Here is a 15134-nt window from a genome sequence, read left to right on the forward strand (position 1 = left end):
ACATTTTCATACGATGTCAATTGATCCTTTTCAACATTTGTTTTGCGACTGTAGAGGAGCGGAATTAACCACAAAATTAATATCTGAAATGTGGTACCCCAGCTTCTATTTTATTTTTTGTTTTGTTTCTTAGTTAGGGGGATATTTTTGATTTTAAAATTTGATTCCTTTTCATATTTGGCATTTAAGAGATTGGGAGGGTCAGTTTACATATGTTGCTTGATGTCTGTGTTTGTATATGTTAACTGTTGTTAATGCAATCCCGATCTCTTTGTATCATTCTTATGTTTATTAATCTGAAACTTAATAAAAAGATTGAAAAAGAAAGAACATGTCCATTTTTTCATGGACCTTTGTTGCAGCTTACACTTGCTATGTTCTATAGCCAAAAATGTGTGTAAGCACAATTATTATTATGACGATGCACTGAATCATTTCATAATAATTCACTGTGTTTTGTATGCTCAGCTACTTGATATAGATTACAATCCCAAATGATTTGTACATCTGTTAAATTGCTATAATTTTGTAGGATATTGATCATGTGATTTAATCCAATACTGTTGTTGTTGAGTATTTTTAATTTAGCATGATCAAATTCTTTGATTTTCATTGAGTTGTTATTAAAGAGTGATAATCTTATTTTCCAGGTTGCAACTTATCATTGTTTTATCGTGCAGTTAGGCAGATTTACTTGAGCTGAAAGTTACTTCTTCTAATAACACTAATTTCCATGCTGATTGAAGAGACTAAATTATTGAATAATGTGGTAGACATCTGATATGAAGCTATTTACTTTTTTAGGTTATTCATCCAGATTTGGAGGTCGCTGACTATGCTTTTCCTCCTGTTCGTACGACTCCTTCAAATCTTAGAATGTTGGTGAGTATGACTGGTTAAACAAATTTATTTTACTGTGATTGAATTGCATGAAATTAATAATTTTCTTATGCAATTCTTTTAAATGTTTTCACTCTAGGATAAGGAAATCAGGGCAGTATTCCTTAGATTGTTTGCACAGCTCTTTCAGGGGTATCGATCATGCCTACAGCTGATTCGAATTCATCCTGAACCTGTGATACACTTTCACAAGGTCAGTAACAAATCATCATCAAAAGGGTCTTGAAATTATTTAGCACTGTCTTAAGAATTTGGAGTCATGTTATGCTGACATTATTCAAATATAGATGGTTGTGTTGAAAGACATCAATTACTGGTACTCATTTTTATCAAGACAACATTGTTAAATTTGCATGCAAAAGCAGTACAGATAGACCCCAACTTATGATGTTCTGACTTACAAATTTCCACGATGGTCAGAAAGTGTACTTTTGATTTTGAGTTCCGATGTTTCCCTGTACTTGTGATACATGACGCAGTGACGCGATGAAATGACACTTTCCCCAACTGCCTGCACATCCGAGCTCCCAACCGCGGGTCCTTTCCCTGGCTGCCAGTGCATCGAAGCTCCTGATGCCAAGGCCACCCACGCATCCAAGCTCCCATCGCCCAGGCTGCCTGGCATCCAAACTCCCAACTGCGGGGCCTCTCCCCAGTCACCTGTGCATCTGAGCTCCTGACCATGGGTCCTCTCCCCAACTGCTTGTGCGTACGCACTCCCGACCATGGATCCTTGCACTGGCTGCCCGCGCATCCAAGCTCCCAACCACAGTCCCTCTCCCTGGCCAGCCGCGTATATGTGCTCCTGGCCGTGGGTCCTCTCCCCAGCAGCCTGCACACCTGAGTTTTCAGTGTTTAAATAAATAAATAGAAATGGTAGATGAGGTATTGTTTCAACTTAACGATGTGTGTCCCAGAACAGAACCCTGTTGTAAGTCGGGGTCTACCTGGAATGCTTTAATTGGCTCAGGGTTGTGGAATTTTCCTCATTTACATATCAAAAGAAGGGCAGAGGTTATTTTCTGACTTAGTCATTAATTGGAGACATTTGGCACTAGTGTGTATGAATGGCCAAAGTGTTCACCATGCTTTTAACTATAAATGTTACCAAATTATACAACAGGAGTTTTTTTTAATTTCTGAAGCACCAGCAGGAGCATTCTTCAGGATGAGAGGAAGGTTTCTGAAAAGTATACTCTCCGAGTAGCAGGCAGCCGAACTCCTGTTGGTGGAATACATATTTATTGTTACCGCAGTGATAAAATGGTGCAAATTTTCTCTCTTTGGTGGTAATATTTTTGTGCCAATGTCTAAGTCAATAACTTGAGCATCCTTCAGAAAACTTGTGTTTTTACAAATTTAATAATTATGCTGACAATAGGATATTTTTCACATTGATAGATTAATATTTTCCATGCTTCATCCTTAAAAAAAATTATCTGTTATGCACATAAAGTGAACATGAAGTAATTCTCAAAAATAACATCTGGAAAGATAGCGGACCAAATATGAACTCAAATTCTGCAATTGCAGCCAAACAAATGCATTCCTAAATAAATGTAAAAGCAAATGGCATGCAGTGAGAATATCTAAAAATCCTGCATGGAGCTAGGGGAATGATTTCACTGGAGTGACCATGAAGAAATGCAGAAAGATGCCAAAAGGGATGATCATCAGTGAAAAAGACCAAGTTTTGCAATAAAAGCTGAATACGGTAAAACTTTTCTTCGTGAAGTAGCTATGCAAAGAAAAGCTGAAATATTCTTTGCTAATGGAGATCCCCTAAGTAAAATTAATTGTTAATCTATAAATTTTATGGAAGCTTTTTCAAAGTAAATAAATCTACTAGGAAAGAAGGTACTTCCCCAGAGTTTTGGAGGACTCGGAAGAGGAGATTTTGGAGGCAAAAAAAAAATCACAATCAGTCATTGAGCATCATGCCTCAATCAAAGAGAGTGATAAAACAAATGTAGGCATAACAGACCAACTTGCTTCATATCCACTCTATTCAAAATAATGGTGTTTTGGGTAATATCCTTTCAGAAGATCTTGCCTGGCCAAACCATTCATCATTTCTTTAGTGACAGGGATGTGTATCTTTGCCCCCTGATCTACGAATGACTGTTGGCTCAGTACAACAACAACAACACCATCTCCAAATTTGTTGAGGATACTGCAGCTGTGGATTGTTTTATCAGGTTCTCTGAGTCAGCCTGCAGGTCGGAGATTGAAAACTTGGCTGAATGGTGGACTAACAACAACCTTGCACTCAATGTCACCGAAGCCAAGGAGCTGATTGTGGACTTCAGGAAGGGAAAACCAGAGGTGTACAATCCACTGATTATTGGGGAATCAGAGGTGGAGAGGGTGAGCAAATTTAAAATTCCTGGAGTCACTATTTTGGAGGACCTTTCCTGGACCCAGCACATGAATGTCATTATGAAGAAAGCACATCAGTACCTCTATTCTTTCAGGAGTTTGAAGAGGTTTGGTATGAATCATAAACCTTGGCAAAATTCAACAGATGTGTAGTGGCAAGTGTGCTGACCAGCTGCATCACAGCCTGGTATGGGGGAAGTGGAGAGTCCTGCCAATGGTAGTGGACACAGCCCAGTACCTCACAGCTAAAACTCACCCCACCATCAAGAAAATCTACATGGAACGCTGCCATCGGTTAACAGCAGCAATCGTCAAAACACCTGATACTCAAAAGTGGTTTAAAACCTTTTCAGGCATGGTAATCTTTAAATTATATGGTTAAGTGCTCACAAGGTATATTGGTGATGATTGGTTATATACCAGCAAATATTGTCTTGGATTAACAAAAGAACAATATGCATGGGAAGTAATAGATCAGTTTAAGCGTTTAATGTATATATGAATATGTGTTTTTAAATATTTAAAACCATAATATTGTTTTCTTCATTGGGAATAAACCTCTCTAAAAGGTTTGGAGTCACACACAAGGAGGTATTTACACACTTTAGTTTTGCATTCCTGGATGAAAATGAGTTAAGTAAATAAGCTCATGTACCAGGTCGCACCACCGCCTGCATGGGTTCTAATAGAGAGAAATAACCCACTTATAGTTTGACGAGTGTCATGAACTAGAATAATTTTGAAAATAAATCTTAAAGATGATAAATTTGTGAAATTTTCCCTGTTGATACTTTTCAGTATTTATAAAGCATTTCAAAGACTTGCATTTTTATTTTGCAATGCAATCAAAAAACATAATTTTTCATTTTGGGCACATATTGCCTTTCTGCCCAAATTGGGAGTGGTACAGCTGGAAGTGGAGGAAAGTTTCCTGTTTTGTGAAGTGATGTCACATGGAATCAACCTCCGAAGACACCTATTTTACTTTCCGATTTAGCATGCCAATAATCTTTGTGGACTGTCAGCTCAGCTGTAAACACATATCTGGTTTTAAATGTTAAAAATTCCTTTCTTGTCTGACCTTTGCAGATAATGGGCAAAAAAGAGCTACATAGGCCTTGAATGTATTTGGGAACCACAAGTAAAATGCTGGTTTTACGTGCCATAGTCCCACTTTTTGTTAGAAAGCTTATAAATTGAAATCTTTGTGTGTGGTTTTTAAAAAAAAATTCCCATTATATATTTATTGCACTGACAAGGTCACTGATTCACTATCATTCACTCAAAAGTGCTTGTCATTTTTTCAAGTTATTGTACTCACATTGCCTAATGAATGTGATTTTGAGTGACAAGCAAATCCATTGTTACTTATTTGGGAATATTTATTACATTGCAGGCAGCCTTTCTGGGACAACGTGGATTGGTTGAAAATGACTTCTTGACAAAGGTTCTTGATGGAATGGCATTTGCAGGATTTGTGTCAGAAAGGGGACCTCCCTACAGATCTTGTGATTTATTTGATGATGTAAGAATTTTGAAGCATTACTTTATTATCCCCTTTTAATATTTTTAATGGTAGCAATTTTAGAATTTTTACGTTATGAAATGTTGCAGAAATTATGGTGCCAATGTCTTTAGCTATCAAAATAGTTTGTATAATTATATTGTGCATGTGTTATAAATTATTCCTAGTCCTGTTAGCTTAACTTGATATTTGAGTTTCCAAGAATTGCTTTCAGTGGTATGAGGACAAAAATGGTATGTTTTCTAGAATTTTCTCTTCTGACATCATTGTTTTCCATTTAGCCTTGGTATTGACCAATGGACATCATTTTGATTGTGGTTTAGATCCATTCCAAGTTGGCAAAAAGAATGGATGCATAATTAGTTAATATGATGCCTCACAATTAAAGTCTTATACATTAAAAATTGTTTTGCACTGCTCATTTCCAAACTTTGGAGTATTTCAGAATTACATCTCACCAATTTTGAGAAATGCAATCTGTGATCATATTATTAAAGTTTTATTTTTCCTTAAAAGAAAATAATTGGTGGTAACTTTTACACACCAGAGCTCCATGTTTAAAAACCTCTGTAGTTTATCTTTTTATAATGGGGCAAAACATTTCTTCAGTTCCTAATTGTATATTTTGTTGTGGCTGGGTATGAAATGTTTTACTAAATTTGCAGGTAGTTATATAAAAGCAAAACCATAGTGAAGTCAAGAAATGCTAATGCCTTGTGAATTTGACAATGGTGGGGAAAAGTCTGAACCATAAACCTGTTACTGTTCCTTTGGCGTGTTTATCTTGCTCTCAACTCTGCTTTGACCTGAAGGAGTTTGAATGACCAAGGGCTAATTGTGGAGAAGCCTTCTATTTACCTGTGAAATCACTTTTTTAAAAAAACAGATCAGTTCATGCAGTAAATGTCAAAAAGTCAGAGTAGATTTGTTTGCATTTTGAGTGATCATCTTGAGTCTTGCATCAACTTGTACATTGAAGGACAGAACATTTTCTAAAAGAGACCCATGTGTGAGATCTTCAATAAATCTGCACCGTATTCAATAACTGATGAACAAAGTGAAGTGGATCATTCATGACTATTTAATATAGTTATCCTTGGAACATATTTTCCAAGTTACGAATTATTCAAATTGTCAGGATCTCTCCTTTTTCTCCACAAAGGCAAGGTAGAAATAATGAAAGTAGAAATTCTGCCTGGCACACAGGAATCTCGGGGTTGTATCTGATATCATGCATGCACTCTGTCAACAAATCTGAACTTTGAGTTCCTGACAATATGCAGATCATAATTGAATACTGGAATTAGTGTGTTCAAGCTCTTTCCAGAATTTAAATCGTGATTTTGCCAGATCCTGACCAAGTGGGCAATGCCACATGTAATAAAATCATCTTTTCAAGTTTGTCATCAACCAAATTGGAAGCGTAGTCAGTAGAACTTGTGTAATTACAGCTCTGCCAATATATTATCAGAATATTGCAAAATAAGCAGAGCTTCTTTAATGCTGATTTCATTTTTCTTTTCAGAGTTGTTCAAAACATGGGCATCAAAATTCCCTGTTTGGGAAAAGTCCAGGTTGTTGTTCATGCCTTGTGGCTTATGAACATTGAGATAGTTCATTAAGGATGGAACATACTTGAAATTAAATTGGAGAATGAGCTTGGCTAAGTGATCAAAGTTTCAGTGGGGGACCATTTTGGGAGCAATGATTATAATTTTGTAACTTTTAAGATAACTAAGGATAAGACTAGACATCCAATAAAAGAGCTAAATGGGGAAAACTAATTACAACATTGGTAGGTTGGAACTGTAGGAAGTAGGTTGGGAGACGTTGTTTAACATAGGAGTTCTCAAGGCCAGTTGATAAGAATTCAGGCCTTCCATGTTCTTGTGAGGATTAAAAATGGCATGACCAAGGTTTGGAATCCTTGGACAATGAGTCCAGTCAAAAAGAAAAAGTAAGCATAAAATTTAGGAGCCTAAAATCAAACAAGGTCCTTGAAAAATGTTAAAGAAGCAAGAAAAAACTTAAACAAGAAATGATTATTGTTTAAAAGGGACTTCATGGCATGTAGGATTAAGGTGAATCCCATAGAATTTTGCATTTATGTTAGGAGCAAAAGGACAGGTCCATTCATGGATATAGGAAGGAATTTATGCGTAGTGCCAAAGGACATGGCTGAGAACCTTGAGACTCCTTTATATTGGTATTCATCAAAGTTGTGTGATGATGAAGTTAAGGAGGGTTACATTGATATTCTACGGCGTATCGATATTATGAAAGAGGAGGTGTTAGGTGACTTGAAACACATTAGGGTTGATGAGTAACCTGGGCTTGAGGAAATCTATCTAATGAAACTGAAGAGATTATCGGACATTAACAAAGTTTTTTGATCAGTTGGAAATTTGGTTGGCAAAATGGCAAACAATTAAGTGTGTGGTCAAATGCAAGAGGAAAACCTACAGTGAAAGGCAAGCCCCTTGGGAGGATTGATGCACTGAGGGATCTTAGGGTGCAAGACCATAGCTCTCCGAAAGTGGCAACACAAATGAATAGGGTGGTCAAGAAGGTTTATGGATGCTTGCCTTCACTGAATGGTCCCCATAGTAGAGGAAGGTTGTGGAACCTGTGGCCAGGGTGCTGGATTGGAGTCCATTAGCTGTAATGAGATGTTATATAAATTTGAATTATTTTTTCTGGTGTACTGGAGGCTGAGTGACAACCTGATGGATTTATGCAAAATTATGAGAAGCAAAGATAAGATAAATAGTCAGGATCTTTTTTTCTAGCATGGAATTGTCGAATTCTAGAGGACATTGTTTAAAGTACAAGGGAGAACGTTTACAGAGTTGTGAGGGAAGTTATTTTTCGCAAAGGGTGATAGTTGCCTGGAATATGTTGTCAGCAGAGGTGGTAGAAGCAAATATTACAGCAGCATTTAAGACATTTAGACAAACCTATAAACAGGCATGGAATGGGATGATGTGGACCATGCAAGCAGATGGGATTAGTTTAGATTGATACCGTGGTCACACTGACATGGTGGGAAAGAAAAGGACCTGCTCCTGTGCTGTATAGTTCTATATTTTGTGTTTTAGAGCCAGATCTGATATTGAAGCTGCACAATCATTTCCATTCAATTTTATCTGATGAAGTGCGAAGATGATACAGCCTCTTCTAAACTCAGTATTTCCACCACCTTACCACTTTGCCAAAGTACCTTTGAAGGGAAAAGAAAGATTTTAAAGTGAGATTGCTTGTGGTAATTTTAGGTCTTGCTACAAGTTTTGGTTTAAAAAATAGAGAATCGCCAAAGATTCATTTACATTACATTGTAGAACATTAAATGTAAAACATTTATTGAGCTGGTACCTGAAAGGTGCACAATTACGTTCCTAATGGAATTTATAATTTAAATAATTTATCTGGAATTTTAATGTAATATTTTAATTGGTAATTGCTTGAGAAAATCCTGACACCATCCATTTTGCAGGATGTATTAAAGCAAGTATGTATTTGAAACCTTTCACAAGAATCTTGTCTCAGGAGACTTTGCTGTTGTCATGGCGTTTTGAAGAAGCTGTGTCATCTGGCCAAATCTGCAACCAAGATCCACAGTGCACCTTGGCTGAGAATAATGTTATCAAGCTATAAACCACAAAGTTATTCCAGGAAATAACAGGGGACTTGCTAGAGGTCAATGCTGTTCATATTTTGGTCACAAATGCGAACTTGTGCAAGAGCAACTCAATTTAAATAATTTTAGAATGGTTCCAAGCAGATCTTAGAACAGGAAGCTTTCTTTGTAACAAGTGCTATGTATGCCCTTCTGGTATCTATTCCCAAAATATAAACTCATTTACTTGAAAATGTTAACCTTGCCGAAATGTGAAGCTTTTTTTTGACTTGGCCATTGTGTGCAATTTTCTGGCAGCTGTAATGTTTTACTTTGTCAGTCCTATGTCACACATACCAATACAAAGACAATACACCTCACTTACATTCTATTGAAATCCCTGCCATCCTCAAAGAGTTAAAGTTGTTAATAAATTTATAAATATTAATTTCTATTCAGTTATTAATGTAAAATTCATTATCAGATGTCATCTGTTTCTCAATTTCACTTCCAAAGAGAGTACTTTGATTTTTATTCATAGACACCTCTCCTGCCAGTAAACAAATAATTTATCTGCATCTACTCAGTCACTTACCCATAAAATCTTGAATACATCAGTAAGATGACCCTTCGTCTTTGAAATTGCACTTTGTGCATTTGTCATCATTTCACCTATTGGAGTCCAGATAGCATTTTCATAAATTTATATGGATGCCCTCTCAGGCTAATAGGGGATACTGGAATTGAGGATGAGTTGCTTCCACTGGTTTCGTGTATTCTGAGTTGGATAATGGCTTGTATGAAAACTACTGATAATCCATGGATGGGGCAGGTGGGGAATTAGTTTTTGTATCTCCTCATGCATAGACTTGAGGTTTTCAATGCATCGCCAATTGCTCCTGCTCCATTTTGAGTCCAGAAATCATTGCAGCACTGAAGCTGCCAAAGGGTTACTGAGCCTCTTGCACCCTCAGAATTCTCAAGATTTTTTAAAGATTTCCTTTGTGCTTTAAAATTCTGGTGAATGCATCCTTAGTTTTTGCAGCATCACCATGTTGCCTTCCAATGTGAGATAGCATTCTGGTAAATTCATTTTGCTCTATCATCAAGGTTAACTTGTTCTTCTTAACAAAAGTGTAGTCTACCCAGTCATTTACCAAATGCATTATAGAAGTCCATATAAATAACACCTTCTGTCCACTATTTCTGTATCCATGAAAAATTACAGTCAAACTGTCATTTATGAAATGCCCTTCATTAATTTATGTTGGCTTTCTCTGTGCAACTGAAAACCAAAAAGTTCAGTCTCATTATCTTTACTTGTAGACTTTAGTGTTGCTGACAGCTGATCCTTTATTCACTCCTTTCTCTTTCTTACCTTTCTTAAATATCAAAGTAGCATGCATTGTTTCCCGTCTCAAGAAATACTAGAGACAACTTTGAAAACTTTCTGAATGATCTTCTCATTTTCAGCTGAAAGGAGATCCTCATTTATCATTTCCTAAAACCTGCATCTTTATAAGTCTGGTGATATTCTTGGAAAATATTTTTGGAGCCTCCCTAGAGACTTTAAATCCTTTTAAAATTTGGAAACTAGAACTTAACATAATGAGCTTGATCTTGTTAGCTGATTGGACAAATTTCAATTGATACTGACAGGATTCAACTAGTAAAATTACAGTGAATATCAGGCATTCTTTCATGTCATTGACCAGATTTCAGATTTATTGACAGAATACATACATGATATCAGATACAACTCAGATTATTTTTCCTGCAGGCGAGGCATAATTACCACTTATTGGTAATACAAAAAAAACTGTACACGATATATATAGAGGGAAAAAAAGCAAAAATATGCTGAGTGCAAAAGTAAATGTCCTTAAATGAGGCCTTGATTAAGTTCTTTATTGAGGAATCTGATGGTGGAGGGGTACCAGCTGTTCCGGAACCTGGTGGTGTGAGTCTTGTGGCGCCTAGACCTCTTTCCTGATGGTAGCAGCAAGAACAAAGTGCGTGCTGGATGGTTTATGACTGCTCTCTGATGGCAGCTTTCCCCGTATATAGCTTTTTTATGTTTTATTTTTTAAAAAATTCATGTAATCATAGCCAATGCAAAATGCAGTAATCAAATATTAATAAACATGATGATATAAAACCCCAGTGCCCCAACCCCATCCTCCTTAACAAGACCCCGAGAAAAGGAAAGAAAAAGCATAGAAAAAGAGAAATAAGGAAAAGTAAGAAAAACAAAAATAGAAACCTGGTTGCCAGAGGACACCCCTCACCACACGACTCTGACCATTTGTATATTTTAATACTTCCAAGGAGGCTAACGAGGTTTTGAAGTTTAGGGAAAATATCTGTAAATTAATTACCGCAATTTGTAAATATGGGCACAAAATTTACAAGAACCTATCGATCTCTGCCTTAAATATACCCAATGACTTTGTTTCCATAATCACTTATGACAACAAATTCCACAGATTCACCACCTTTTTAGAAATATTGAAAGCTCTGTAATTTTACAGTTAGTTTTGTTGTTTGCCAAACAATGTCTGAAGATGTGTTTTTTTTTAAATTTTTTATTTTTCACACTATAAACCATATTGACCAAGATACATACAGACATTTTTTTTCTTGAATATATAGTGTCATTTTCTCCCCCTTTTCCCCCCTCCCTCCCTCACCCCCTTTCCCATTTATTTGAAGTTCAATCTATAAGATACATTAAACCCATTAAACAATGTTGTCATTTAATAAAAATAAACAAGAAATTTTACTGAGTCAGTTCTTTTCGTTATCTTCTCCTTTTGTCATTTTAGGTGGTGGAAGTCCATGGTAGGATTTCTCTATTGTATTTCATGTATGGCTCCCATATTTGTTCGAATATTGTGATGTTATTTCTTAAATTATATGTTATTTTTTCTAATGGAATACATTTATTCATTTCTATGTACCATTGTTGTATTCTCAAGTTGTCTTCTAATTTCCAAGTTGACATAATACATTTTTTTGCTACAGCTAGGGCTATCATAACAAATCTTTTTTGTGCTCCATCCAAATCGAGTCCAAATTCTTTATTTCTTATATGACTTAGGAGGAAGATCTCTGGGTTTTTTGGTATATTGCTTTTTGTGATTTTATTTAATATCTGGTTTAGATCTTCCCAAAATTTTTTCACTTTCAAATTGCATGAATTGTTGTTCCCATTTCCTTTTTACAGCGAAAACATCTGTCTGATACTGTTGGGTCCCATTTATTTAACTTTTGAGGTGTGATGTATAGCCTGTGTATCCAGTTATATTGTATCATGTGTAACTTCGTGTTTATTGTATTTCTCATAGTTCCGGAGCATAGATTTTTCCCATATTTCATTCTTTATCTTTATGTTTAGATCTTGATCCCATTTTTGTTAAGGTTTACCGTTTGTTTCCTCATTCTCCTTTTCTTGCAGTTTGATGTACATGTTTGTTACAAATTTTTAAATTTTCATTGTGTCTGTAATCACATATTCAAAATTGCTTCCTTCTGGTAACCTCAGACTGTTTCCCAATTTGTCCTTCAAGTAGATTTTCAGTTGGTGGTATGCAAACATTGTACCGTGAGTTATATTATATTTATCCTTCATTTGTTCAAAGGATAATAATTTATTTCCCGAAAAACAATTTTCTATTCTTTTGATCCCTTTTCTCTCCCATTCTCTAAAGGAAAGGTTATCTATTGTGAAAGGGATTAGTTGTATTTGCGTCAATATTAGTTTTGGTAGTTGGTAATTTGTTTTATTCCTTTCTACATGAATCTCCTTCCAAATGTTGAGCAGATAATGCAATACTGGTGAATTCTTACATTGCACCAATTTTTCATCCCATTTATATAGTATATGTTCAGGTATCTTCTCCCCTATTTTATCTAGATCTAATCTGGTCCAATCTGGTTTTTCCCTTGTTGGATATAAATCTGATAGGTATCTTAATTGTGCGGCTCTATAATAATTCTTAAAGTTTGGTAGTTGTAAGCCTCCTTGTTTGTACCATTCTGTTAATTTATCTAGTGCTATCCTCGGTTTCCCCCCTTTCCATAAGAATTTCCTTATTATTTTCTTTAACTCTTTGAAGAATTTCTCTGTTAGGTGAATTGGTAATGACTGAAATAGGTATTGTATCCTTGGGAAAATGTTCATTTTAATACAGTTTATCCTTCCTATCAGTGTTAGTGATAAGTCTTTCCAATGCTCTAAGTCGTCGTAATTTTTTCATTAATGGATGATAATTTAGTTTATATAGATGGCCGAGATTTTTATTTAGTTGTATACCTAGGTATCGCATTGCTTATGTTTGCCATCTAAATGGTGATTCTTCGTTAAACTTTGTGAAATCCGCATTATTCATTGGCATTGCTTCACTTTTATTTGCGTTGATCTTGTACCCCGATACTTCTCCATATTCCTTCAATTTCCTATGTAATTCTTTTATTGATATTTCTGGTTCTGTTAAGTATATTATAACGTCATCTGCAAGTAGACTGATTTTATATTCCTTCTCTTTTATTTTTATCCCTCTTATTTTATTTTATGTTCTTATCAGTTCTGCTAGTGGTTCTATAGCTAACGCGAACAGTGAGGGAGATAGTGAACATCTCTGCCTTGTTGATCTGCTTAAGTTAAATTGTTTTGATATATATCCATTTACTGTCACTTTCGCCAATGGCCCCTGATATAATGTTTTAATCCAATTAATATATTTCTCTGGTAGGCTGAATTTTTGTAGTACTTTGAATAAATAATTGCATTCTACTCTGTCAAAGGCCTTCTCTGCATCTAAAGCAACCGCTACTGTTGGATTTTTATTTCCTTCTACTGCATGAATTAAGTTAATAACTTTACAGATATTGTCCATTGTTCGTCTTTTTTTAATAAATCCAGTTTGGTCTAGATTTACTATTTTTGGTACATAGTTAGCCAATCTGTTTGCTAATAGTTTAGCTATTATCTTATAATCTGTGTTAAGTAGAGATATTGGTCTATATGACGCTGGTGCTAGTGGATCTTTCCCTGTCTTTGGTATTACTGTAATTATTGCTGTTTTGCATGAATCTGGTATGTTTTGTGTTTTATCAATCTGGTTGATTACTTCCAGGAGGGGAGGAATTAATAAGTCTTTAAATGTTTTATAGAATTCTATTGGGAATTCATCCTCTCCTGGTGTTTTATTGTTCAGTAGTTTTTTTAATATCTCCTGTAATTCTTCTATTTCAAATGGTTATATTAATTTATTTTGCTCCTCTGTTTGTAATTTCGGTAGTTCAATTTTAGTTAGAAATTCATCTATTTTGTCTTCTTTTCCTTCGTTTTCAGTTTGATATAGTTGCTCGTAGAATTCCCTGAAGTTTTCATTGATCTCCGTTGGATTATATGTAATTTGTTTGTCCTTTTACCTTAATGCCAATACCATTCTTTTAGTTTGTTCTGTCTTAAGCTGCCACACTAGAATTTTGTGCGTTTTTTCTCCTAGCTCATAATATTTCTGTTTTGTCTTCATTATGTTCTTCTCCACCTTATATGTTTGTAGTGTTTCATATTTTATTTTTTTGTCTGCCAATTCTCCTCTTTTAGATGCATCTTCCTTTATTGCTAATTCTTTTTCTATATTTGTTATTTCCCTTTCCAACTGTTCTGTTTCCCGATTGTAGTCCTTCTTCATCTTAGTTACATAACTTATTATTTGCCCTCTGATGAACGCTTTCATTGCGTCCCATAGTATAAACGTATCTTTCACTGATTCCGTATTTATTTCAAAGAACATTTTAATTTGTCGTTCAATTAATTCTCTAAAATCCTGTCTTTTAAATAACATGGAGTTTAATCTCCATCTATACATTCTTGGTGGGATGTCCTCTAGCTCTGTTGCCAATAACAGGGGTGAGTGGTCTGATAATAGTCTAGCTTTATATTCTGTTTTCCTAACTCTCCCTAGAATGTGGGCTGATAACAGGAATAGGTCTATCCTTGAGTATGTTTTGTGTCTACCTGAATAATATGAATATTCCTTTTCCTTTGGGTATTGTTTCCTCCATATATCCAAAAGTTGCATTTCTTGCATCGATTTAATTATAAATTTGGTTACTTTGTTCTTTCTGTTAGTTTTTTTCCAGTTTTATCCATGTTTGAGTCCAAATTAAGGTTAAAATCCCCTCCTATTAGTATGTTCCCTTGCGTATCATTTTTGATCTTTTTCATTAGGTGAGAATACATTGAGTAAATTCCAAAATTCTGAATATATCTGACATTTTATCATTACATATCTCCATGCTGGATCTATTATTTCGTCTTCTATTTTGATTGGTACATTTTTATTGATTAATATAGCTACTCCTCTGGCTTTTGAATTATATGATGCTGCTGTTACATGTCCTATCCAATCTCTCTTTAATTTCTTGTGTTCCACTTCAGTTAGATGTGTTTCTTGTACGAATGCTATATCAATTTTTTCTTTTTTCAGTAAATTTAGCAGTTTCTTCCTTTTGATTTGGTTATGTATTCCATTAATATTTAAAGTCATATAGTTCAACATAGTCATTTCATACTTTGTTTATCTTTCCTTTCCGTTTCCTCATCACCACCTTCCCTTCTTATCCATTTCTGTTTTTTTTTTGAACACATTATAAGACAACATTTCTAAAACATAAAATATTTCCACTATTCTCATATCTAAA

General features: G+C 35.1%; 1 protein-coding gene across 9 annotated transcripts in view; it reads left to right on the forward strand.

The window, feature by feature from the left end:
* The window catches only part of sbf2 (SET binding factor 2), a 446331-nt gene that overhangs the window by 221577 nt on the left and 209620 nt on the right, over window positions 1-15134 (forward strand). For all 9 annotated transcript variants that reach the window (XR_011345382.1, XR_011345383.1, XR_011345385.1 and 6 more), the window contains 3 exons: window positions 805-882; window positions 980-1093; window positions 4676-4804. Coding sequence is in view for 5 of the 9 variants with exons in the window: in XM_069900054.1 (XP_069756155.1) it covers window positions 805-882; window positions 980-1093; window positions 4676-4804 (321 nt within the window). In the remaining 4 variants the exon portion in view is untranslated. The remainder of the gene's footprint in view (window positions 1-804; window positions 883-979; window positions 1094-4675; window positions 4805-15134) is intronic.

This window comes from Narcine bancroftii, chromosome 1 (genome assembly GCF_036971445.1).
Source record: "Narcine bancroftii isolate sNarBan1 chromosome 1, sNarBan1.hap1, whole genome shotgun sequence".
Taxonomy (NCBI): Eukaryota; Metazoa; Chordata; class Chondrichthyes; order Torpediniformes; family Narcinidae; genus Narcine; species Narcine bancroftii.